Below are 26,049 nucleotides of genomic sequence, written 5' to 3'. Positions count from 1 at the left end.
TAGGCCCCAATACTTAACTTTTCTACTTACTGGTGCCTTTAGTCACAGATTTGATTAACATCTCCATGATATGCAGTGTTGAGAGAGAAAAATGTGATTAAATCCATTCAGAGTCACAAACAGTCCTTACAGATGAGACAACACTTCACCTATGAGTCTGTTGGGGTCATCTACTGTATCTGGTGTTCCCAGTGTGGCCTCCTGTATAAAGGTGAGACCCGACATAGATTGGGAGACCGCTTCATCAAACCGCTTCATTCCATCTGCCTCAAAAACTGTGATTTCCTGGTGGCCACCCATTTCAATTCTACTTTCCATTCCCATCTGCACATGTCAGTCCATGGCCTCCTCTACTCTTGTGATGAGGCCACACACAGACTGGAGGAGCAAAACCTTATATTCCATCTGGGTAGCCTTCAACCTGGTGGCATGAACATCGATTCCCTGAACTTCTGCAAATTGCCCCTCCCTCTCTCCTTCACCATTCCCCATTCCTGTTTCCTTCTCACACCTTCTCTACTTACCTTCCCATCACCTCCCTCTGGTGCTCCTCTCCCTTCCTTCCATGGAATTCTGTCCTCTCCAGCCCTTATCTCTTCTACCAATCAACTTCTCGCTCTGTACTTCACCTCCCCCTCTCCTGGTTTCACCTATCATCTGCCACCTTGTACTTCTTCCTCCCCTCCCGCCCCCCACCTTCTTATTCTGACTTCATTTCCCTTCCTATCCAATCCTGCTGAAGGGTCTCAGGCTGAAACATTGATTATTTACTCTTATCTATAGATGCTGTCTGACCTGCTGAGTTCCTCCAGCATTTTGTGTATTTAAATCTCACCTAGATGTTAGCTGTGGGGTTGAAAATGATACTGGACAGGTAATAATAGGACAAAGAAGTGGCACATGAGCTTAATAAATATTTTATGTCAGTCTTCACTGTGGAAGACACCAGCAGTATGCCAGGAATTCAAGAGTGTCAGAGAGCAGAAGTGAGTGTATTCACTATTATTAAGGAGAAGCTGCTTGAGAAGCTGAAAGGTCTGAGGTAGATAAGTCACCTGGACCAGAAGGATTTACCATAGGATTCTGAGAGAGGTAGCTGAAGAGATTGTGGAGACATTAGTAGTGATCTTTCAAGAACCACTAGATTCTGGAATGGTCCAGGGGACTGTCACTCTTTAAAAAGAAAGGGAGGCAAAAGGCAGGAAGTTATAGGCCAGTTACCCCGACTTCAATGGTTGGCTGTGGAGGCCAAGTTGCTGGGTATATTGTTAGATTAGATGAGATTAGATTCAATTTTATTGGCATTGTGCTGAGTACAGGTACAAAGCCAATGAAATGCAGTTAGCATCTGACCAGAAATGCAAAGAATAGTGTTATTTACAAAATAACTGTGAATAAAAAGTAAGTGCTACAGCACACAAATATAAAAGTACTGAGACAGTACAATATGGATGTAATACTGCTTAGCGATGTGATGTGAGATTCAGCAGGGTCACAGCCTCAGGGAAGAAACTCTTCCTGTGCCTGCTGGTGCGGGAGTGGAGGCTCCTGTAGTGCTTACCGGATGGGAGGAGAGTAAAACGTCCATGGTTAGGGTGAGATGCATCCTTGATAATGCTTTTCGCCCTGCCCAGGCAGCGTTTATGGTAGATGTTCTTAATGGTGGGCAATTTGGTGCCGATAATGCGCTGGGCAGTTTTCACCACCTGCTGGAGTGCCTTACCGTCCAATATGGGACAATTGCCATACCACACTGAGATGCAGTTGGTGAGTATGCTTTCAATGGTACAGCAGTAAAAGTCTGTCAGTATCCTGGGACAGAGTTGAGCTTTCTTGATGCTCCGCAGGAAATAAAGGCACTGTTGTGCCTTTTTGATCAGGGTGGAGGAGTTCAGGGACCAGGTGGGATCCTCAGAAAAGTGGATACCAAGGAATTTGAAGCTTGATACACACTCCACTACAGCTCTGTTGATGTAGATGGGGATGCGAGTGTGGCTCCTAGCATGCCTGAAGTCCACAATGATCTCCTTGGTCTTCTGGATATTAAGGGCCAGGTTGTTGTCAGCACATCACGCGGCCGGGTGCTGGACCTTGTCCCTGTATGCCGTCTCGTCATCCCCTTTGATCAGACCAACCACCGTGGTGTCGTCTGCGAACTTGATTATGGAGTTAGAACCATGTACAGGAACGTGGTCATAGGTGAAAAGGGAGTACAGAAGAGGGCTCAGCACACAGCCTTGAGGCACACCGGTGTTCAGGGTGAGAGTGGAGGAGGACAGGTTGTCTAACTTAACTGATTGGGGTCTGTTAGTCAGAAAGTCCAAGGTCCAATTGCAGAGGGATGAGCTAATACCAAGCTGGGGAAGTTTGGCGATCAGCTTGGAGGGGATCACAGTATTGAATGCTGAACTAAAGTCAATGAGCAGCATTCTGATGTAAGAGTTGGGGCTGTCCAGGTGGGTCAGGGCAGAGTGAAGTGCCATGGAGATGGCGTCTTCTGTTGACCTGTTGGTGAAATAGGCAAATTGATGGGGGCCAGGGTAGTGGGCAGACAGGATTTCAGATGTGATAGAACCAGTCTCTCAAAGCACTTTGCAATGATGGGGGTGAGTGCAACTGGACAGAAGTCATTCAGGCCCGTGGCAGTGGAATGCTTCAGCACTGGCATGATGGTGGCGATCTTGAAGCTTGTGGGGACAACTGCCTGGGCCAGGGACAGATTAAAAATGCCCGTGAAGACCCCGGCTAACTGCCCTGCACAGACTCTGAGCACACGGCCAGGTATTCCATCCGGACCAGCTGCCTTCTGTACATTCACCCTGCTCAGGGTGGCACAAACATCGGAGGTGGAAAGTGAGAGAGAGAGTTCACCAGGTGGGAGATCCGCTTTGAGGGTGACCTCCTTGTTCTCTCCGTCAAAGGGAGTGTAGAAGTAATTGAGCTCATCAGGGAGGGAAGTAGAGCTGGAAGGAGGCACAGTACTAGGTGGTTTGATGTCTGTAATGACCTGTATGCCATGCCACATGTGCTGGGGGTCCGAGGAGTTGAAATGCTCCTCGATTCTCTGTTTGTATATTTGTTTAGCCTGAGAGATTCCCCTCCTCAGGTTGGCCCTGGCTGAGCTGTAAGCCTCGCGGTCTGCAGACCTGAAGGCTGAATCTCTGGCTTTGAGCAGAAGGCGAACTTCTCTGTTCATCCATGGTTTCTTATTGGGGAAAACTTTTATTTGTTTTTGTGATGTCACTTTATCTACACACTTGTTGATGTGCTCAAGGACAGAGTTGGTATATAAATCAATGTTAATCTGAGAATCTGTGGTGGCATGGGCAGTAAACGCACTCCAGTCTGTGTGCTGGAATTGGTTCTGAAGAGCAGAGTCAGCACCCTCCAGCCAGATCTTAATAGTCTTCATTGTAGGTTTCACACGTTTAATGACCGGGCTATACTTAGGAAGCAGAAACAATGAAAGATGGTCGGTCTGACCCAGGTGGGGGAGGATAGTGGCTTTGTAAGCATCAGCCACATTTGTGTAGACATGATCTAAGGTTTTATTACCCCTGTGGTGCATGATACATTTTGGTAACATCTTGGAAGCATGGTACGTAGGTTACAATGATTAAACTCCCCAGCGACAATAAAGGCTCCGTCTGGATGCAATGTCTGCAGCTTGCTAATAGCAGCACTGAGGTCTTTCATGGCTACTTTGGCATTAGTATCCGGTGGTTCATAAACTGCAACAGCAATGATGCATGTAAACTCTCGAGGTTGATAAAAGGATCTGCACTTAATAATCAGGTATTCCAGATCAGCAGAGCAATAAATGTCAGCAATGGTAGAGTTAGTACACCATGATCGATTCACGTAGGTGCATAAACCACCTCCCCTACTTTTACCTGTCGCTGTTGCAGCTCTGTCAGCCCTGAAGACCATGCACCCTTCCAGTTCCACCATGTTGTTTGGGACATCACTGTTTAGCCACGTCTCCGTAAAAAACATGACATTGCAATCCATAAGTCTTCTTTGTGTGAGGGTCCAAGTCCTTAGTTCATCCAGCTTGTTCGTCAGAAACCGAACATTGGCGAGGAAGATGCTAGGTAGCGCTGGCCGGTGTGGATTTAGCCTTAGCCTAGCACGCAGACCTCCACGCTTCCCCCATCTTTGTTTACGGTCTTGACACCGGCGCCAGGCCCTTCCGGTTGGAGCGAGTTGAATGCAGGTCCACAGTGTCCTTACTAACTTCGGAGGTAGTTGGTCGAAGTTGAACGGATAGTCCAAAACTGTGTTGGTGCATCAATAGTTAATGACCAAAAGTGACTGTTTGCTGTAAGTGTAGTTCACATAGCCGAATCGAGCGAACATGCAGGAAGCAAGCAGATAAATTAACATTATTTTTCGAAATCTGGGAAGACACAGAGCCTCGCAATACACACGCGCAACCGCCATCACCTGAATTATGTATTTGAAGTGGAAGTTGATAGGTTCTTGACTAGTAAGGTTATGGGGAGAAGGCAGGAGAATGGGGTTGAGAGGGATAATAAATCAGTCCTATTTCAATGGCACAGATGACTCAACAAGCCAAATAGCCTAATTCTGTTCCTATGTCTTACAGTCTTATGGGTTGATTTGGAAAAGATAAATATGATGGGGAATGATTTAATGGAACCACTCAGAAAACTGAGCAGAATTGGTGTGACTGAATAGATTAGAACGTGGCCCCATTGTCATGATGTATGGAATTTATGACAGAGATATGGAGAAACAAATATATGGTGGGTCATGAAACTAGGGTATCAACTACTGGGGTTAATGGAGTCAACATTTAAGAATCGGTTGAATGAGGATAGAGGCTAATTGTGAGCAACATCGGTGGATGCGATTAAAAGCATTCTCAAATGGAAGATTATTATTGAATTATGCTGACTGAGTTAGATGATTTGATTCTTTGTGGGAATCCCTTTATATTTACTTTAAGTACAAGTAATTAAAGATAGATTGAATTTGACCAAGCCATAGCAAGTCTTTCTAATCTTGATTAGTGAGATCACATTTAAATATTGAATAAGTTTTGGAAACTAACTTCAGGAAAACATTGAATGATTGAAAAGAGCTTAGTGAAGCCTTACAGGGATCATTCATGTGGTGTTACTGTTCTTAATAATGAAAGATTCTCAACTGGCACTGAATGAAAATATTGAGGAATGTGAATTTGGCTTTTAAACTTCTGATGTTAATACAAGTTATTTAAAGTAGAGAATATTCTAAAATTAGATACTACAAGTTCACAATTAGCAAGTCATGAATTGTGAGTTTATGACTTCTTTCCCACATAATAATTAAGCAAAATAAGATCAGATGAAGGGGAGTTAGAACTGCAATGATGAACACCTTAAGGAAAGGTACATAGCTGCATAATTGGGAATGATGATTGGAGGATTGCAAGTGTACTGAAAAACAGAAGGAGTCATGTCTTCCACAGGACATTTCATGATACTTAATTTGTGCTACGTGTTGTCTGTTCGAAAAGCTGAACTAAGCTGGATTGTAAAACATCAGGAAGACATTAAAATTTGCTTGACAAGCTTTATTTTCATTGCATTTCTTCAAAAGAATTATAAGTGGTAAAGGATGTATATCAAACAGATTGTAATTGACCTGTAGGATGACAGAACATCGTAGGGTAAATTATTTTTTCTCATTCTACAGTTCTTGTGTTGCACTTATCACAGTACAGGTGATGCCTGAGATAAGGACCATTGTAGTTAGTGATGGATGATGTAGAATTTGAGGTTGAGATGAATTGTATTGTGAATGGGTGAAACAGAATTTGCAAGCAAAAATGGGCATTTTGATGAATGAAGAGTTGATTGATCCTTCATTCTCATCTTTCTAACATATTGTAGATGTTTTAACAATAACTATGCAATTATCTACGGCATTTTAGCCACTAAATCACTCATAGAATAGATTCTAATTTTGGGTCCAATGTATTAATAAAATATCGTTAGATATTTTATGCAAGAAACAACACAAATCACAAAATATATTGATTACAGCAGGTCTTTGTTAATGAAAGAGATATAGAAATATATTTTTAGTTAGCTATTACACTGCCAGATGAGGATTTTTTGTGCTCTGTTGTAAACATTTGTTTTTTAGTTCTGAGTGGAGAACTTGAAATGAAACTTACTTTGCTTTAATACTTTGCTTAGAATTGACAAACCCTGTGTCAACTAAATTATCTTGGTGGGTTTCACATTATCTAGCTATAGAAAAGAAAATGATAACTGTGACTCTATGATTTACTGAACCCTGGAATATTTTATCCATAAAGATACAAAGGAAAAACTACAAGTATGCGCACAACCAATTGTTACCAGGAATTGCCTGATGCTGTTTTTTCATCCCTTCAGTTTTATCCCACTATGTTGTAAGATTGATTGTTCTTCTGGAACATTCTGTTGTTTCACTGATAATTCTTCATGCTTCACTGGGGGAAATGGACATTATAAAGAGGTCAGTCCCACCTCAGTAAATATATATATTCAACAGTTTTCTCTGTTTTTCCTTTTCACAAGGCAGAACACTCTGTCAGATGCAGTTCTCTACTGCCTTGGCAATAAAGATCAGCAAAATCAGTGCAGATTCTGACGGTCTTTACAGTTCTGCAAAAAGTAATTGGTCTATTTTCCATCTGTACATGGTTTACTGAATTGTCATCTTCAAGGTTTCTCTTACTTATCTCTGGCTTTGTTTTACTTTATTTAAAGCCAAGAACACTTCCCACTCCTTGTACATCCTTCTCATACTTGGAGCTTTCTGTTTACTGTCTTCAAGATTATTTAATATCATTTCCTGTACACAAGTGTAAAGGAGAACAAAGTAATCTGTACTCCAGCTCTGATGCAGCACAAAAAACACAATAGGATAAAGAATGCAATAATAAAAACATATTAAATATAAATACATGGTATAATTGGAAAAAGCTGGCCTTTCACACAAAGAGAACAAATGTCACTACTCAAGGATGGATCATGATGGAGTTAATAAAAATTCTATCTTCATCACCTGGGTTGCTTCTACTTGAATAATATATAGCACCACAGCCTAATTTAAAATGCCACAATAATAATCTCTGTTAAATACCCTACATTACCAACAAGTTCCATGCAGAGTGGCATGCAATGTAATTGGACATGTAATTGAATGCTCCCATCGTATTTTCAGCATTGACTTGGCACCCTGGTGCAAAGTCAATTCTGAATCAGCCGTGGATAAATGCTGCTTGCTCTGACATCGCAGTAAGGAATGTGAGTCCATCATTAATGAGACAAATGTCTTCTTGAAACAAATAGCCACTGTTGTTTTCTTTAATTGAAAACAGGTTATTACCACTACCTAGAAAATGCCTATCCAGTTATCTTAAACTCAGCCTCTCCAGTTTTTCTTTCAGCTCAATTATAGATTGGCTTTAAAACAAAACAAGAATTTATTGCTAAAACATATTTATTTTGTTGTGGGTGCAACAACACAGTGCAAAAAGTGGCAGAGATAATTGTGTACCCTCATGGAGTTCAACATATTCTGTCTTAATATTCACATACTGCCACTCCTGGCAAAAGTGGACCATTTTGGGTTAGAATTTTGTGTAGTAGATCACCAAGGATCACTACCTCTGGTTAGATTTTCCTGCAACCTTTTACCACAGAAATGATATATTGCAATGAAGCTTTGGGACATTAGGTGAGCAGGACAACGATATGAGTATCGCTTTAAATCAAAAATATTTAAAGATTGACAAATAAACAGAGAAAAGATGGATAGGAAAGTAAAATGAAGGCACAGTGCTGATTTTAGTTTCAAACTAGATACAAAAAATATACAAGTTTGTATTTGTTTTGTTTCGGAGGAACAGAAAGGAAGAGATTTTGAAATTTCTCTGAAAGCTTCAATAGCTGAGGGAGTGACACACTATACTTGTAATTACTTACAAGAGAACCCAGTTTTCTTCCCAGTACAAGCACGTACACCAGGCTCAGGGATAGCTTCTACCCCAGTGTAATCAGACTCTTGAACACATCTTTTGTACAATAAGATGGATTCTTGACTTCACAATCTACCTCACTATGATCTTGCATATTATTGTCTACCTGCACTGCACTTGTTCAGTAGCTTTTACATTTTATTCTGCATTGTTATTGTTTACCTTATTCTAGCTCAGTGCACCATGTAATGATTTGATCTGTATGAACTGTATGCAAGACAAGCTTTTCTCTTTATCTTGGTACATGTGACCACAATAAACAAATAAAGGGCGGGAATGGAATTAGTGTTAAGAGGGATCATTATAGCATTATGTAAAAAAAACACGTGTTACTAACAGCACTGCAGTAGCAGGAATCTGGCACAAATTGCTGCCCTCACTAGTGTCCTGTCAGCAATGAATGGTTTGGTGTAATGAGGCTGCCTAAAAAGGCAGATGTTGGGAAGACTGAGCGATCAGTGCGGTCACTCAATGCTGAGATGTGGGCTCTGGACTGCACAGTAAGTATGATCTACTGCTGGCGATTGGCAGTGGCTGCTCTGAGAGTTGGCAGACCACAGAAGGTAAATATGTACTATCTTCTGAGTTCTCCTGTGCACTCCAAATGTTAGGGGCATAATTGTCAGATGTTCTTGTCTGTGTCAGCTACCTGTTAATTATCATCATTTTTATTTTTGTGTTTAAATAGTAAGAGACAGCTGGTGACTAAATATTATCTGGAACAATTGCGACCTTGTGACAAACATGATGAAGTTCTACCTCAGCTATCTCATGACCAAGGAAGTTCTCATTAACCTCACTTCTGTTCATCAGCAATTACAATTCCTTTATATCAGAAAGTTGACCCAGATTTGGGAATCTCTGTGCAAAACCATAATAGCAAGGAACAATGGTGAACTAAGTGTGCGAAAACTCCCAGTTATGACATTATAGATCAGATACCAGCCTAGAAAGAATGTCAAACACCTGGGCTTTGTGGACAGTCAATGCATTGTCTACATGTAGAGTATTAAGGATAATGTGCAGTTAAAGAAGTTCTTTTTATGTCTTCTAATTGTTTAGTGTAGAGAACATGGTTTGCTTACAGCTATATTTTGCATAAATAAATTATGCTATGTATATTTTAAAAATTCTAAGTTAGTTATAATGTGCAAAGTATAGAATAGATATATTGCAGCATCTTATCAGGCTTTATTCCAAGTGTCAAGCATAACCTTTCTCCTGCAAGGCTACCTACTGTACAAACAAAGGACAATAGAACAACGTGTCTGCTCCAGCTGGGCCTGCTGCAGGGAACAGTCATATCAGTCATGAGCCAGCGTTCAGCACTTCTCTGTTGTTGCGATTAATGATGCCTCATATTGCCCTGCTTTGTTAAACCAGAATAGTTGATCCTGGACCTGAAAATAAGTTGGGGCATTGTGCTTGACTTCACCAACGCTCTCCAAAATTTCAACCTAGTATCTGGTTGCATGACAAAGTCCCGACTGAAATTGGTGTCAACTTTATCTTGGGCCATGTGTAAAATCTAATAGAATATTTGGATTCTGGTCAGGTTGATGTTTTATAACTCCAAATACTAGTCAAAAAAAAACACGAGAGCCAGGAAAACATGTCTACTTAGTTGTTCTTAGTGAGGCATTCACCTATGGCGTGGTGGCGTAATGCCATTCATGTACTTCGGTCCCCCTGCAAAGAAACAAGTGCTGCAATTTTTTTTAACTCGAACATCTCTCTCTCTCCCCCCTTCCATGCTTCAACAGGTAAGTAGTTGTCTCGGGTTTGTTTTAAAACTTAATTGTTGCCACTGTTAGGTTTTGTAACATGATAAATGATCGAAAGAAAAATATGGGATTACTTGTTCTCTTGAATTCAGTCTTCTAATTGTGTCCTCCAAGAAACAGAGTCCATCTCTGTATACGTGTTGCTGTTGGAGGAAGACCCTTCTAAGAGTTGAAAATTGACTCTAGTGATTGATGATCAATATTGAGGGTAAAATTACTCCCATATGGTACTGGTTGACATGTTTTACACCCCAGACTCAAGGTCTCTCTGTCAATCTGTGCATAATTTTTCTCTGCATCAGTAAGGTAGTGTGATGCAAAGGCTGTGGGGCATTCACTTCCATCATTCAACATGTGACAAGGCTGTACCTGTACTTTGAGGCGATGTGTCTCAGGCAGGCTTCACCGGATGATGTGGATCATAATGTGTGAGTACAGTGTCTGATGTCACCATTTCCTTTGTCTTTTGAAAAGCCACCTCGCGCTGCGTTGTCCAATGCTATTTCCTCCCGATCTGTAACGAGTTCAAGGTGTGGAGCAGCGTGGCCAGGCTTGGCAGGAATCTATTATAGTAATTGATAAATCCTAAAAAAAGATCACAACTGTGGCACATCCTTTGGCCTTAGGGCATCCATGACTGCTTGAACTTTCTCAGCACACTTGTGTAATCTTTGTGTGTCAATGGTGTGACCATATTGAGTGATGTTTAGTTTAAAAAATTCACACTTATTGCATTGTGCTCTGAACCCATAATCTTCTCATCTTCTTAGCACTGTCTTGAGATTTTGGAGATGTTCTTTGTCAGATGTTCCTTGTTATCCTCACAAATAACAATGATGTCATCCAGGTAACACTGAGTGCCCGGGCAGCCTTGCAGCATCTAATCCATAGCTTTCTGTCAGAGTGCAGGTGCAGATGCTACTCCAAAAATAGGCCTATTATAGTGAGAGAGCCCTTTGTGAGTATCTATGGTGGGAAACACCTTGGTCTTTTCTTCCATTTCCACCTGCAGGTAGGCCTCATCTAAGTCCACTTTGTTGAAGTGTTTTCTTCCAGAAAGGTTTGCGAAAATATCCTCTATCCTGGGAAGAGGGTACTGATCTACTCTTAGTACTGGGTTGATGGTGACCTTAAAATCACCACAGATTCTGACAGACCCATTCTTCTTGGTTACTGGGACCACTGGGGTTGCCCATGGGCTCCACTTAACCTTGGAAAGAATTCCTTCAGCCTCCATGCGATCCAGCTCACTGTCTACTTTATCGCGGATGGTTTAGGGAACCGGATGGGCTCAGTAAAACTTGGGTGTGGCATTTTCATTTAAAACTATTTTATCTTTGATACGTTTGAGCTTAATTCCATCCTTGAACACTGCTGTGGCATCATCCAGTACCTTTCTTAATTCACTTCCAGTTGACTGTATTGCAGGAGATGTGGCATTCAAATGGTGGATGGATCTCCAATCAAGTTGTAGTTGTCTCAGCCAATCACATCCCCATAATGGTGGCCCTCCTGTTTTTAACACATACAAGCCTAATGTGGCTTGTTGGTTGTTGTATTTCGCTGTTACAAGTGCCATTCCCACAGGAGTTATCTCTTCTACAGTATAAGTTCTTTGTTAGATATCTGCAGTCTTCAGTTCAGTGTCTTTGAAATTCTGCTTAAATTCATCTTGTGGAATAACTGAAACAGCTGAGCCCGTGTCCAATTCCATTTTAATTAATTTGCAGTTCATTTCTGGTGTAAGCTATATTGCTTGTTGACTGTTAACTTTTGCAATGTAAATAGCAAGGCTACACAGTCCTTTGTCACATCTCATCATGATCAGATTTTTCATCAACAACATGCAGATTAGTGTTCTTTTTGAAACTGTAACTTAACTTTTTATCTTTTTCTCCTCCCTGTGCAGTCCATTTATTTTTGTTTGCCTGACTAGCTCTTTGCATATGTCCTATTTTTTGCATATTCTGCACGTTTCGCCTTTAAACCTGCATTGGTCTGCACGTGAGCCTCTGCCATAATTGTAACACAATTTGTTCAGCTAGGCATGTTTTTATTTAGACATTGCAATTTTGTTCACGCTGACTTTCATTCCTGATTGCAACCTAATTGTATCTCTGGCTGCTGTTTCCATTAATACAATATTTCAACTACTCTTTTAAATGTCAGTGGTGCTTCAGTTAGGAGCAATTTACATATGCTTTCTTGTAAGATTCGACAAACTAAGTGATATCCAGTGTATCATTAAGCCCATCACTGAACTGGCAATGCTTTGGACAATTCCTTCAGTTCACCTATGTAACTTGTAACGGACTCCCACTTCCTTTTGATTCTGCTTATGGAACCTAGTGTGTTCTATAATCAACAACTTGCATTGTTTGCACGTGAGCCTCTGCCATAATTGTAACACAATTTGTTCAGCTAGGCATGTTTTTATTTAGACATTGCAATTTTGTTCACGCTGACTTTCATTCCTGATTGCAACCTAATTGTATCTCTGGCTGCTGTTTCCATTAATACAATATTTCAACTACTCTTTTAAATGTCAGTGGTGCTTCAGTTAGGAGCAATTTACATATGCTTTCTTGTAAGATTCGACAAACTAAGTGATATCCAGTGTATCATTAAGCCCATCACTGAACTGGCAATGCTTTGGACAATTCCTTCAGTTCACCTATGTAACTTGTAACGGACTCCCACTTCCTTTTGATTCTGCTTATGGAACCTAATGTGTTCTATAATCAACAACTTGCATTATGTTCACAATATCAGCAATGTTCATTTTAGCTGGTTGGGTCGGAGCAGTTAAACTTTTAAGCAATCTGTATGCTTTTCAACCTATTGCACTGAGTAACACTGACACGCGCTCTCATTGGCTATTTCATTTGCTTCGAAATACTGCTTAATTTGTTCGGTATACATTATCCAGTTATCTTTTGTGCAATCAAATGCATTTATCTTTCTGATCTAGCCAGCTATTTCTGCTTTATTTTTACTTATTGTTATTATTATTATTATTATTATCACCTAGTATTCATGTTTATGAACCTGTGAATTTTGTCAGTTTTCTGCCTTTTTTTAAACTCAAATGCCTCTTTCTCCCCTTCTGAAGAAAAGCATGCTGCACTTCAACAGATTGGTAGTCATCTCAGGGTAATTTTAAAACTTCCAAGTTGCCAATGTTATGTTTTGTAGTTCCAGAAATTAATCAAAAGAAAATTACAGGAACAGGGAAAATATATCTACTTAGTTTTTCTTAGTAAAGCGCTCACCTGTGATGTGGTGGCATAATGGTGTATGGCATTCATGTTCTTCTTACATATAACCCATAATGAACGATGTAAACAACCAAAGAATGCTTAATCAAACAATATATTTACAATATTTCTCAAATATAACTGAAATATTAAATACACTACAATTGGGTCATATCATTTCTGTGCCCTATCCTTGATTAAGGCAGCTAATTTCACTCTTTGTCAGAAGTAGAAATGAATGTAAGAGATGCATTTATAAAGCCTGGGGACCAGACAGGCATTGCAGATTTGTGTATGTTAATTCTTTCTCTGGAGTTTAATGGTTTCAATATATGGAAAATTCCAAACTGAAGTGTACACTCTGCTCTTTCCATAGCTATGCAGCAGGTCCTGGACAACTTGAATGACTTACCAAACTCTACTGGAGCCAAGGATCTTGATTTACTGTTCCTAAGAGGAATCATGGAGAGCCCAATTGTTCGGTCACTCGCTAAGGTAAATTTTTGAGTTGCATTCCTTGCTTTGTGCTTTAACTGCCAGAGGAAAAGGTATGTAAAAAATCACTATTAATGATGCAGAAATTTTATTTATTAAAAAAAAAAGAAACCACTGGATGAATTCTGTGGGTCAGACAACATGTGTTGAGGTCAATGGATAGTCACCGTTTCGGGTTGAGACTCTTCAACATTTATACTGATCTAATCCTGTTTTATTCTCCCCACATTCCCATAAAGTCCTCTCAGATTCTATCATCGTGTAATTGTTGCATTTTGGATTGAGAGGTTTTTTTCAGACATTGACCCACCCCCTCACTGGGTTGGCATTCATCTGTCTCAAAGGACAATGGGTGAAGATGATCATCATCACAAGCCTGGGAAGAGGGTATAGAGATCCTGAGGTACCCAGTCATCAAGATCCCCCTCTCAGCCTCACCAGTGTAGTCCAAAGGAAAGCTTATGAAGCAATACATTTGGCACCAGCTTGGCTGCAGGAGCTGCTGAGAGGATATTCAATGGCGTCCAGTTGCCTTAGGGACTCCACTCCGGATTTGCTGAATGGGTTTACTCCCATAGCCTTCGCCTCTCTCAAGGCTGCCCACAGGGCAGCGAGGCTATTGACCCATAGCTGGGGATCTGGTTCACGAGTACCAGGGCGTCCACACACTGGTGGGCCTGTGTGTTACGTCTGCAGGGGCCAGACCTCCTCTCTGTCCTCTGTAGTTCAGCCTGAGTCCAAAAGGAGTTCAGTTTTCCTGTGTCGCCAGCAAGGAGGCACGACATGAGACTTGCTGTTGGAAAGGCTATGTACTGGCAGGGAGAGACTTACACATTCAGCTCTCACTTTTGCAAGACTGCTAGCCAGACTGAACGTGAGAGCGACAAGAACTACCTAGTACACTACCACGCTGGACACATCACAACAACCATTCTGACACCACCCCCCTCATTATAGTCCAGAAAAAAGGCTGTAATATTGTAATATTGACTGTTGATTTCCATCCACACATATTTCCTGATGTACTTAGTTCCTCCAGCAGTTTTTTTTAATCCAGATTCCAGCATCTGCTGTTTCTTGTGTCTTCATTTATTGCTGGTTGAACTTTTCGGCTGTACAGATGTTGGTCCTTAAGCAAATCTACTAAAACGGATAGACAAATATGCTTTTCAAATCAGCTGCTGACAAATACCACAAAATATTTAATTGAGTAAAACTAATTCCCCTCGAGAATCAACAGAGTAGTGTAAAAAGTTAAGTAAGAATATCTTGTTACCTGGTTTCAGCTGCTAAAAGAATTCTGAGAGATAAACTTTCTTTTCTTCAATCAGTTTCATACATGAAGCACATTTTCTTAAGAGAAACAGAGAGTAAGTGTCCTTCTTGAAATTTGAAGAATATTGTATTTAAATGCCATAAATGAAAGGTTTTTACATAATTTCCAACACTTCAAAAAAACTACTTTGAATTGTGAAAGAATCCTAAACACTATGTGAGCATACATCTACTTTTGAATTTGCCTTTGATCCTATGCTTTAAGTTGGGCAGGCTGTCTTCAGGGAGGATTTTCTTCTTAGAAGTTCCCTGATGAAAGATTCTTCTTCAAAAATATTATGCGTAAAGATTCTGGAAGTTGCCCAGTGTTTGTTATTCAGGCGTTTGTTGACAGGGGAATTTTGCACATAGATGTCTGTCAGTAAAGTCGAAATGAATCGCCTACTCTACAGCAGAGGTAGGCCATGAGAGACTGCAAGTCCCTGCTAAATATGAATGTCTTGCTTTGAAAGGTTGAGCATTAATTGGGAAAGCAATTTCTTTTAAGCCAACAATGTATGGTGACATGTTTTACACCATCAACATTTGATCGATGTTCTTGTTTTCAGTGTATTTGCAACCATGATTAGATTTTAAAAAATAACATTATTACACTGATGTAATTAATATGTTTTGTAACAGGATTATTGGCAACACCTTCAGTAGTTCTGTTGCTAACAAATTCTACACAAGATTTGGTATGACCATCTGGTACATCGTGGTTTTAATTGATGCATTGTTAGTGTTCATGCTAACCACTTGAATCTCTCACTGAATGACAGTCTCTTTAAGCTTCTGCCTGTTTTGTCAGCAATTGGTGACAAAACGCAATCAGATTAATACTTCTACACTGTCTGGCCACTCCAATGAAAATACCACAGAATCCTGCACAAATCTCTTCTCTACCTACTCAAGCATCACATAATGTTGGACCCATACCAGCTCATATTCTAAGCAATGTAGCGCCACAGTAATAAAGTCACGGGTTTACACATTTAAGTGTTAATGATTAATATTCAGCTGTGAGCCTGCAAATTAGTGTGGTAAATTAAAGTGAGATTTTGAATTCCATTGGATTGCCTTGCGGAGATTGAGATTAATTTCTTCTGCAGTGATGTTGATTTTTTGTGTAATTATTTTGAAATGTTCCTATTCACAATTAAGCTTTTGCTTTACTAAAACTAACAGTGGATTTTTGTCTGTGAATCAACTAATTGAACCATTTTCTGTTAACTCTGGTTTAATTATAATTGATGCAACTTTGATGAACCTTGGGCTTGGAAGACCCCGGTCATGGGTATGTCATGAAAGGAAGTTGTGCCCTTTTAACCCTTCATGGGGTAGAATATATATTTCAAGAAAGTGTTAATTTGGGTTCTGCTTTTTCTGATGAGTTACTTGTGCCAAATGTGAGGCTTCTGTGTCTGGAGTCATAAATGAATGGAAGGAACAATGGGGAGACCTGTAATAGTGTGATGGCAAGTGTTCAGGGCCTGCATGTCCCTGTTATAGGGTGAAGGGCAAGGCTGACAGGTTTCTGAAAGCCAAGCTGATGGGATAAACTGAGGCTCTGGTTATGAAAAAGAGGAACACATGCACTGCAAAGAAAGCAATTAGGAACTAGTGAATCTCATGACTACAATAAGTTTTGGAGAACAGCATAGCTAAGAGAGCAAAAAGAGGATATTGGAAGGATCTGGCAGGTAAGATACCAAGAAATGTAAATTCCAAAGAGATTCTATAGGTATATTAAGACTAAAAAGGTTTATAGGGAGAAAATATGTTCCCTTAAAAATCAGTATGACTGCCTGTGTGCGGAATCAAAGGAAATGGGCGAGATTTTTCAATGAGTATTTGGTTCAGTTATCTACTGTGGAGAAAATGATGATGGCTATGGAAATGGGAGAAATATGTGATGATGTCTTGGATCATATACAAATTACTAGAGAGGAGATATTGAAGGCATTAAAGTGCATTAAGGTGGATAAATCCCCAGGGCCTGACCTGGTGCATTTTCAGTCCTTTTGGGAAGATAGAAAAACAGTTGCAGAGATTCTTGCTTCATCTCCGGCTGCAGGTGAGGTTCCAGAGAACTGCAAACTGGCTAATGTGGTAGCATTGTTTGTAAAAGGTAGCAAAAGCAAGCTAGGCCAATGAGTCTGATATTGATGATGGGTAAATCGCTGGAGGGAATTCTGAGAGACAGGGTCTGATTTGGGACAATTAGTATGGCTTTGGGCATGGAGAATCTGATGAATCTCTTGGAGTTCTTGAGGAGGTAACCACCAAAAGGATAGATAAGAGTAGAGCAGGGGATGTTGCCTATATGCAGTTTAGCAAGATCTTTTGACAAGGTCCCTCATGGGAGGCTACTCTGGAAGGTGAGATCACATGGGATCCAGGGGGAGATTGCAGATGGGATTCATAATTGGCTCAGTGGTAGGAAGCAGAAGGTGATGGTCAAGAGTTGTTTCTCAGACTGGAGGCCCACGTCCCATAGTATACAACAAGGGTTGGTGCTGAGACCTTTGTTGTTTGCAATTTAGATGTACAATTTGGATTTGAACATCGAAGGTATGGCTAGTAAGTTTGAAGATGGTACTAATATAGGTGTTGTCGTACAAAGTGTAGAAAGTTATGAAAAATTATCTTCGTCAGCTAGATATGTGGGCTGAGGATTGACGAATGGTTTTCAATTCAGATAATTGTGAAATATTGCATTTTTGGACATCAAACCAGGGTAGGAATTATATAGGAAATGGTAGTGGTGAGTGTTATGAAAGAGAGTTCCCAAGCAGTGCAAGTACACAGTTTGCGAAAAGCAGTGTCACGGGTAGATAGGGTGGTGAAGGAGGCTCTTGGCTTACTGGCCTTCATCGATCAAGTAGACTGAATATTGCAGTTGGAAAATTATGTTGCAGTTATATCAGACATTGGTGAGGCTGTACTCAGAATATTGTGTACAATTTTAGTTACCCTGTTATTTTGCCAGCTCCTAAAGGGCTGTTTAGACCAGGACTTTATTCCTTGGTACATAGGTTATTGAGGGGTGACCTGATAGAGGTATATAATTTACCTTGAGGGCTACAGATAGGGTGAAAGCACATAATCTTTTTCCAAAGGAGGGATGCTAAAAACAAGAGAGCAGAGACCAGAGGCAAGAAATTTACAAGGGACTTCAGGACAGCTTCTTCACACAAGGGGTGGTGCATATTTAGAATGACGCAGCACATTATCAGCATTTAAAAACTATCTAAATAAGTCTATGGATAGGAGAGGTTTGGGGGTGTGGGCAGATAGGACCAGCTTGCTGGGCAACATAGTTGACACGGAGAAGTTTGGTCAAAGGGTCTGTTCCTATTCAGTATATCTCTGTGAGTCAAACTTGTCTTAGAAATTCCTTTTCCAAGATTGAAGAAGACAGTTTTGTTTGTGCTCTCCATTCCTTGGCACAGTTTTTGTTTCTATTCAGGTCAGAAACTTAAAAAACTTGATGCTGTCCAGGATGAAGCAGCTCATTTGAATGACATTCCATCAACCACCCCAAAGCTTTCAGCATTGATGCTCTCTTAGCTATGCTGTTCTACAAAATGCACTGGGGTTTTTCACCAGGCTGCACCAACAGCATTGTCCAAACCCACGACCTTTACCATGAAGTACGACAAAACATCACCACCTGCAGGTTCACCTCTAAATCTCATGTTCTCCTGATAAGGAAAGATATTGTTTCTCCTTTATCGATACTATTAAGAATCCTGAAATTCCCCATCCAACAATTGTAGGCCGTATCTCGGGTAATGATGAGTTTGAGTACAGAGAGGAAATTAAGAACCTGGTGGCATGGTGCGAAGACAATAACCTATCCCTCAACGTCAGCAAGAGGAAGGAATTGGTTGTTGACTTCAGAAGGAGTAGCGGACCGCACAACCCAATTTACATGGGTGGTGCACAAGTGGAACAGGTCAAAAGCTTAAAGTTCCTCAGGATCTATATCACAAATGACCTGACTTGGTCCAACCAAGCAGAGTTCACTACCAAGAAGGCCCACCAGTGCCTTTACTTCCTGAGAAAACTAAAGAAATTTAGCCTGTCCCCTAAAACACTCACTAATTTTTATAGATGCACCGTAGAAAGCATTCTTCTAGGGTGCATCACAACCTGGTATGGAAGTTGTCCTGTCCAAGACCAAAAGAAGCTGCAGAAGATCGTGAACACGGCGCAGCACATCACACGAACCAATCTTCCGTCCGTGGACTCACTTTACACTGCACGCTGTCGGAGCAGTGCTGCCAGGATAATCAAGGACACGACCCACCCAGCCAACACACTTTTTGTCCCTCTTCCCTCCGGGAGAAGACTCAGGAGCTTGAAGACTCGTACAGCCAGATTTGGGAACAGCTTCTTTCTAACTGTGATAAGACTGCTGAACGGATCCTGACCCGGATCTGGGTCGTACCCTCCAAATATCCGGACCTGCCTCTCGGTTTTTTTTTGCACTACCTTACTTTCCACTTTTCTATTTTCTAGTTATGATATATAATTTAAATTTTTAATATTTACTATCGATTTGTAATCGAGGGAGCGGGAAGCGCAGAATCAAATATTGCTATGATTGTATGTTCTAGCATCAATTGTTTGGTGACAATAAAGTACAAAGTATAAAGTATGTGGTGGGAGTACCTTCACCAAAAGGATACAGCAATTCAGCTCACCACCACTCACACCAATTCACCACCAGGGGTAATTAGGAAAAGATGGTAAATTAAGTCCTTGTTAACAACATCCAGATCCTGAAAAATCAATATATTAAAATAAGAATAATAATCATCATTATAGTGATCTTATCTCACTTAATTCAGCTCCTTCAATTCTTGTGAGTGGTAATCAAGCTGCTTTTAAAAGTTATGTAGTAATGAGAAATGATTGGACTGCTTTCTGAATTCCCTTCGACTATATAGGGCAGGTGGTGACTTAATGAGGTATCTAGGGTCGATACACAGGAGCAAGCTGTTTGTATTGAGTTAATCTACTTTCATTGGTTACCATGTTGTGCATTTAAGTCCCTGTTCTGGAGTGTCTGTCTACATTATGTAGAGTGACGTAATATAGGCTGACACTCCAGAACAGGGAGTACTGCATTGTCAGAGATACCATATTATTTTCAGAAGATTAGATAGGAACATTAGTCATGTTATTTTCCTGAATATATGCGGTAAAAATATTGCTCACGTAATGTTATTTTTCAAAACTATCTAGAAAGTATAATTTATAATATCAAAATGTGCAGCCAGGGTACCTTCCCTGGAATAATGAGCTAAACATTAACTTCTGATGTTACAAAATCCAATGGTATACAATGGATTCTGGTTAACTCCATAACTTTTTAAAAGCATCTTGATTAGTTGATTAGCATCTGATTGGACCATTAGTTAATTTGGGGAACAGCTTACTTGGGACTAATCAAGAAAATAGCTAGGGTTCCCTTTGTTTATTTGGGACACTATGCCTCTAAGACTGCTGCCAAACAGTTTCTAACTAGCATCAGATAGTGTACTTGTGTGTCCGTTAGACACTACACCTTACTTAGAGCGAACAACTTTTAAATAGTGTCAGTTTAATGTGTGTGTTCAAAAAGTACAATTCAGAACCGTTTTGCTCACTGCAGTTTCAAGCATTCAGGCTTGGAGATGTCAGTAACAGCTGAGAGTGAAAATGAAACGATCTCACTACTTCAACAAGTTATAAACCACGATGAATTTGAAGGTATTGATTATCATCTCAAATGTTACAACGAAAATGAAGATCTGGATGATGCAATCATCAATAGTATTGCATAAAGGCAGTTCATTATTGACACTAGGTGTCTGCACTGATTTTGTTCATTTATAGTCAATCAAAAGATCGTGGCAGTGTACAGGTACACGGGATGAAGTCCTCTATCAATAACAATTAGGAACAAATTCACAGTTTTATAGTACTGTAGAGGTATTGATAGTGTTCTAACTTGTTCTGTATTTTGTCTTTTTTATACCTTTTTAACTATTTCCATGAAACTTTGGCTAATTGGGGCAGCCACTTAATTGGGCCAAAATATACTGGTCCCAATGTGTCCCAATTAACTGGAATCCACTGTATTTTTAAAATATCTTTAACCTTTATAGTGTTAATGAAGCTTTGCTTCAAATGTAGTTTTCTTTAGATCCCAGTGGCTGGAAGAACGAGAGAGCTTAATAAGTATTAATGAACGGGTATGGGTTCTCGAGGTCACTGGGCAGTAGCTCAGAAAACTCACATGTACCTGTCACATCGTTGCATTCAACACATAATGACTCACATGTAAATGCCTTAAGCTTAAACTAAAAAGTCTTGTCCTATTCCATTATTGGTATAACTATTTTAATAGGTTCTTGGCAAAGTCACTGTGTTTTAGATGCCACTGGGAAATTAACTAGGTTTGAAATTTGGAGTTTTCAGTTCAAAATAAATTTACCTTATTCATTTTGCTTAAAAGCTTTGCTGGCATCAGCCTTTTCTCTGGGGCATTTTTTGTTGTCAGCTTTTATTTCCAAGAACCAGTCAATATTTGCTTTTGAATAATGTGAGCCCTTTTTATGAACTTCCAGGCTCCAATACTTGTGTATATTGGAACCTGAGAATAATTCTAAACCTATAGCAATATAAAGGGAAAGCAGGCTCTGACAGAGTGGCTATTGTGAGAGTGGGTCAGTGTTTGAGTGTTAAGTTAAGAGGCATTGTCACACAAGGAAAGATGAGTAGAGGCACAGGTAAGGTTCCTTGAATTTTCTTTTGAGTCTTAGAACATTTAGATGGCAGTTAGTGTAGTGGCATGTTCCTCCTGCAGGATGTGAGAGATCAGGGAGACTTCCAGTGTCCCTGAGGACTTCATCTGTGGGAACCATGTTCAGCTGCAGCTCATGACTGACCATGTGAAGGAGTTGGACACATTCACGATCATCTGAGATACGGAGAGTATCATGGATATACGTTTCAGTGAGGTGGTCACAGGCAAAAGGGTCACAGGGTGACTACCAGGAGATCAAAAAGTGTCAGCATATAGTGTAAGATTTCTCTGTTGCCACTACTCTTGAAAAGAAGTATGCTGTTTTGGACACTGTTGCGGGGGATGACCAGTCAGCAGCAGTAGCCAGATCTGTGGTACCAGGATTGACTCTGAGGCCCAGCGTGAAGGGTGAAGGCAGAAAAAACTATGGTAATTAGGGACTAGTTAGTTGTGGGGGTTGGGGGTGGACAAGAGATCCTATGGCTGCAAAAGGGACTCCAGGATGACCTGTTGTGTCCTTAATGCCAGGGTCCAGGATGTCACGGAGTGGCTACAGAACACTCTCCGGGGGACTGTGAGCAGCCAGAAATTGATGTGCAGATTGGTACAAATGACATGCGTAGAAAAAGGGATGAGTTCTGTGGAGTGAATATAGGGAGCTAAGGATGAAGCTAAAAAGCAGGTCCTTGAGGGTAGTAATCTCTGAATTACTTCCAATGCCATGAGCTAATGATAGTAAGAATAGAAGGATATAAGAATAGGGAAAGATTTAAAAGGAATGTGCAGGGCATCTTCTTCTTGCCAAGGGTGCTGAGTATATGGAACGAGCTGCCAGAAGAAATAGTTGAGGCTGGTGCAATAGACTCATATAAGAAGCACTTGAATGGGTACATGGAGGGGTAGCTTAGAGGGATCTGGGCCAAATGCAGGACATTGGGACTGGCTGACTGAGAACCATGGTGGGTATGGACTTGTTGGGCTGAAGGGCCTGTATCTATGCTGTATTACTCTGTGACTAAGACTATTATTGAGGACAGAGTCAACCTGCATGAGGTTATGGAAATTTATGGAACCACTTCTAGGTTTCGTCTGTCTGTCCTTGGCAGCAATCCCTCCTGCAACCAGGTAGCAACAAGGGTAGAATGAAATGTCAGATGGCATTAAGTTTCAGAAGAAATGGTGTCCAATTTTCAGATAAGGCAAAGAGAGATGTCTTTGCTGAGGGCAGATGGTGCTTTGGGCAGGAGAGCAGAGTGAAGAAACCCAAAGCAGAGAGATGCTAATGAACCTGTCAAGTAGGGTGCCGTGCACAATCCTGATTTGATGGAGACGGACGTGAGAGCACGGAGGAACATCTGGTGAAACTTCTGAAATGCCTGTTTTGCTGCTGCTGCTACTGTGTGGTCCAGAATCTCCAGAGGGGAAGGCCCCGAGTCCTTGGCTTTGCCTGTTGCTCGGCGCCCGAGGTCGGGGTCGAAGTGCTCGGCAGAGATGGTGCTCGGTGCTCTATGTCGGAGGGCTGGTCGGAGGCTCGGAGTTTTCGGATGGACTCAGAGTGGGCTGTGGTCGGGTGCTTCCAGGGTGCTGCATCGGCAAGTTTGCGGCGCTGGAGGTTCATGGCAGGGAGAGTTTTTCTTCCTTCTACCGTCTGCGTGAGATGATGGGCTATCGGGACTTTGAGACTTTTTTTTACTGTGGCCATGGTCTGCTCTTCATCAAATTACAGTATTGCTTTGCACTGTTGTAACTATATGTTATAATTATGTGGTTTTTGTCAGTTTTAGTCTTGGTCTGTCTTGTGTTTCTGTGATATCATACTGGAGGAACATTGTATCATTTCTTAATGCATGCATTTCTAAATGACAATAAACGAGGACTGAGTGTCCTCATAATCTAACCAAAAAAAAACCTCCTGACCCTTGCCGTGGTCAGCTTGGTGGAAAACACTCAGGGCTTTGGTTGAAATAGTAGTTGAGAGCTGATGGTGGGCTGGAGTATAATTTTCATACTTAAGGAAGGATCCCATCCATTTCTAGCAAGCCTTTCTGCCTGCTCAGAAGAACAGATGTAAACAAAAGGCTGCAGAAAGAGTGTTTGGTCCCAATGGGTGTGTTCTGTCAGTGACTCTAAATGTCTGACTTCCTCATGTATCATTGGGAGTGCAGGATTACAAATTCCCCTTCAAGTTATGTTGCTAATACTCATACATTATCTCACAGGTAGGGCAGAGGTATCAAAAAGAATCTTAACTTCTCAAACTCAGGGAATGCTTTTGATTTGGCGCTGCATTTAGATGTTAGGAGTGAGTCCTTAATAATTCCTGAATACATCTAATTTTGCCTGGACCTGCTAAATTTGTTAGTCAGATGCAAGAGCCATTTGGCTCATCAGATCATTGCTGGTTTCCAGCAAAGCAATCCCATTTCTCTTAATTTCCCTGTGGCCCAGTAGTTCATTCTCTCTTATATTCCCTCATGAGCTCTTAAACTCTTACTACTACCTCACTACACAAGGTGTCATTTACAAAATAATCAATTAACTTACCGCCATGTTTTTGAGCCATGGGAGAAACTGGATATATCCAATGGTGTTGTAGGGGGAAGAATAGTGAGGACTATAACTAGTAAATACGATGTGGATTGTGCTAATGTGGTGACAGGAAACTGCAGACAAAAGTTGAGAGACATGGAGTGCAGCAGTTTTAGGAACTTCACTAATTATGTTATAATGTGTACCCATTGTTATAATAAAAAAACTGACTTTACTATTAGACCTGTGGATAATCATTCTATTCTATAATCAGGACCTAGTCTGTTTCTTAAGTAAGTCTTCCTGTACTACCATTCTGTTATCAAATCTGGTAATCTCTAAAAGTGGTAAATTCATGCTCAGGTGGATAATCTTTGACTGGTCTCCTGGCGTATGCCAATTTTTCATAAATCGTCTGCTATTTCGAACACCAACTTCGTGTGATCTTTCTGCTAGCTCCTACAAACAGAACACCAAGCGCACACAAGGGAAATGTGCAAACTCCACATAACAACACCCTAGAGCAGGATTATTCCTATCTTCTGGAATCTGTGAGGCAATAGAATCATACCTGTATCCTGGAATCTGTGAGGCAATAGAATTAAACTTGTGTCCTGGAATCTGTAAATCAATAGAATTAACCCTGTCCTCTGGGATTTGTGAGGAAATATGATACTCAGCATTCTTGAGTGGGAGGGTGAACAGCCAGACGTCATGACCCATGCAGATACCAATGACATGGGTAGGATGAGCAACGAGGTTCTGCATGGGGAGTTCAGGAGTTAGGTGCTAAATTAAATGGCAGGACTTGCAGGGTTGTGATCTCAGGACTGCTATCCATGCCATGTGCTAGTGAGGACAGAACTAGGAAGACTATACAGTTTAACACATGGGTAAGGAGTTGGTGTAGGAGAGAGGGCATATGATTTTTGGATCATTGGGTTCTCTTCCAGGCAAGGTGGGACCTGTACAGAAGGGATGGTTTGCACCTGAACTGGAGGGGGACTAATATCCTAGCAGGAAGGTTTGTTAATGTTACACGGTTGGGTTTAAACTAGAGTTGCAAGGGGATGGGAACCACGGTGCCAGAACAGATAGTGGAGAAGTTGTGGAGATAGATGTTGTTAAGACCTCAGACAAAGTCAGGAATCAAAAGGTTGATCATGCTGCAACTAGTGTCCTGAGTTGCGTTTATGTCAATGGAAGAAGTATTGTAGGAAAGGTGGATGAGCTCAGGGCTGGATCAACATCTGGAATTGTGATATTGTAGCTATTAGTGAGACTTGGTTGCAGGAGGCGCAGGACTGGCAGCTTAATATTTAAGGGTTCTGTTGTTTTAGACGTGACGGAGCAGGAGAGATTAAAGGAGGAAGGGTGGCATTACTAGGCAGCAGAAATGTCACGGCAGTGCTCCGTCAGGACAGAGTAATGAACTCGTCTGGTGAGGCACTGTGGGTAGAAATGAAAAATAAGAAAGGTATGACCATGTTAATGGGGCTAAATTACAGACCACGACCAGTCCTAGGGATTTAGGGGAACAAATTTGTAAAGAGATCGCTGACTGTTGCAAGAAACATAGGGCTGTTATAGTATGTAATTTTAACTTTCCACATATTGACTGGAAATCCCATACTGTAAAAGGACTAGATGGGATAGAGTTTGTCAAATGTGGTCCAGAAAGTTTCCTTCATCAAAATGTAGAAGTCCCAACAACAGAGCGTGCAATACTGGATCTGCTATTAGGGATTGAGACAGGGGAACACTTTGTATCTGATGACCAAAATGCCATTGCTTCAAAGTAAATATGGAAAAAGATAGGTCGGATAG

General features: G+C 40.9%; 1 protein-coding gene across 7 annotated transcripts in view; it reads left to right on the top strand.

Moving 5' to 3' along the window:
* Positions 1 to 26,049, top strand: part of mpp2b (MAGUK p55 scaffold protein 2b) — a 602,124-nt gene that overhangs the window by 483,093 nt on the left and 92,982 nt on the right. For all 7 annotated transcript variants that reach the window (XM_063037930.1, XM_063037932.1, XM_063037934.1 and 4 more), the window contains one exon: positions 13,459 to 13,577. In XM_063037930.1, the coding sequence (XP_062894000.1) occupies positions 13,459 to 13,577 (119 nt within the window). The remainder of the gene's footprint in view (positions 1 to 13,458; positions 13,578 to 26,049) is intronic.

This window comes from Mobula hypostoma, chromosome X1 (assembly GCF_963921235.1).
Source record: "Mobula hypostoma chromosome X1, sMobHyp1.1, whole genome shotgun sequence".
NCBI lineage: Eukaryota > Metazoa > Chordata > Chondrichthyes > Myliobatiformes > Myliobatidae > Mobula > Mobula hypostoma.
This window is presented reverse-complemented; position numbering and strand designations above follow the sequence as displayed.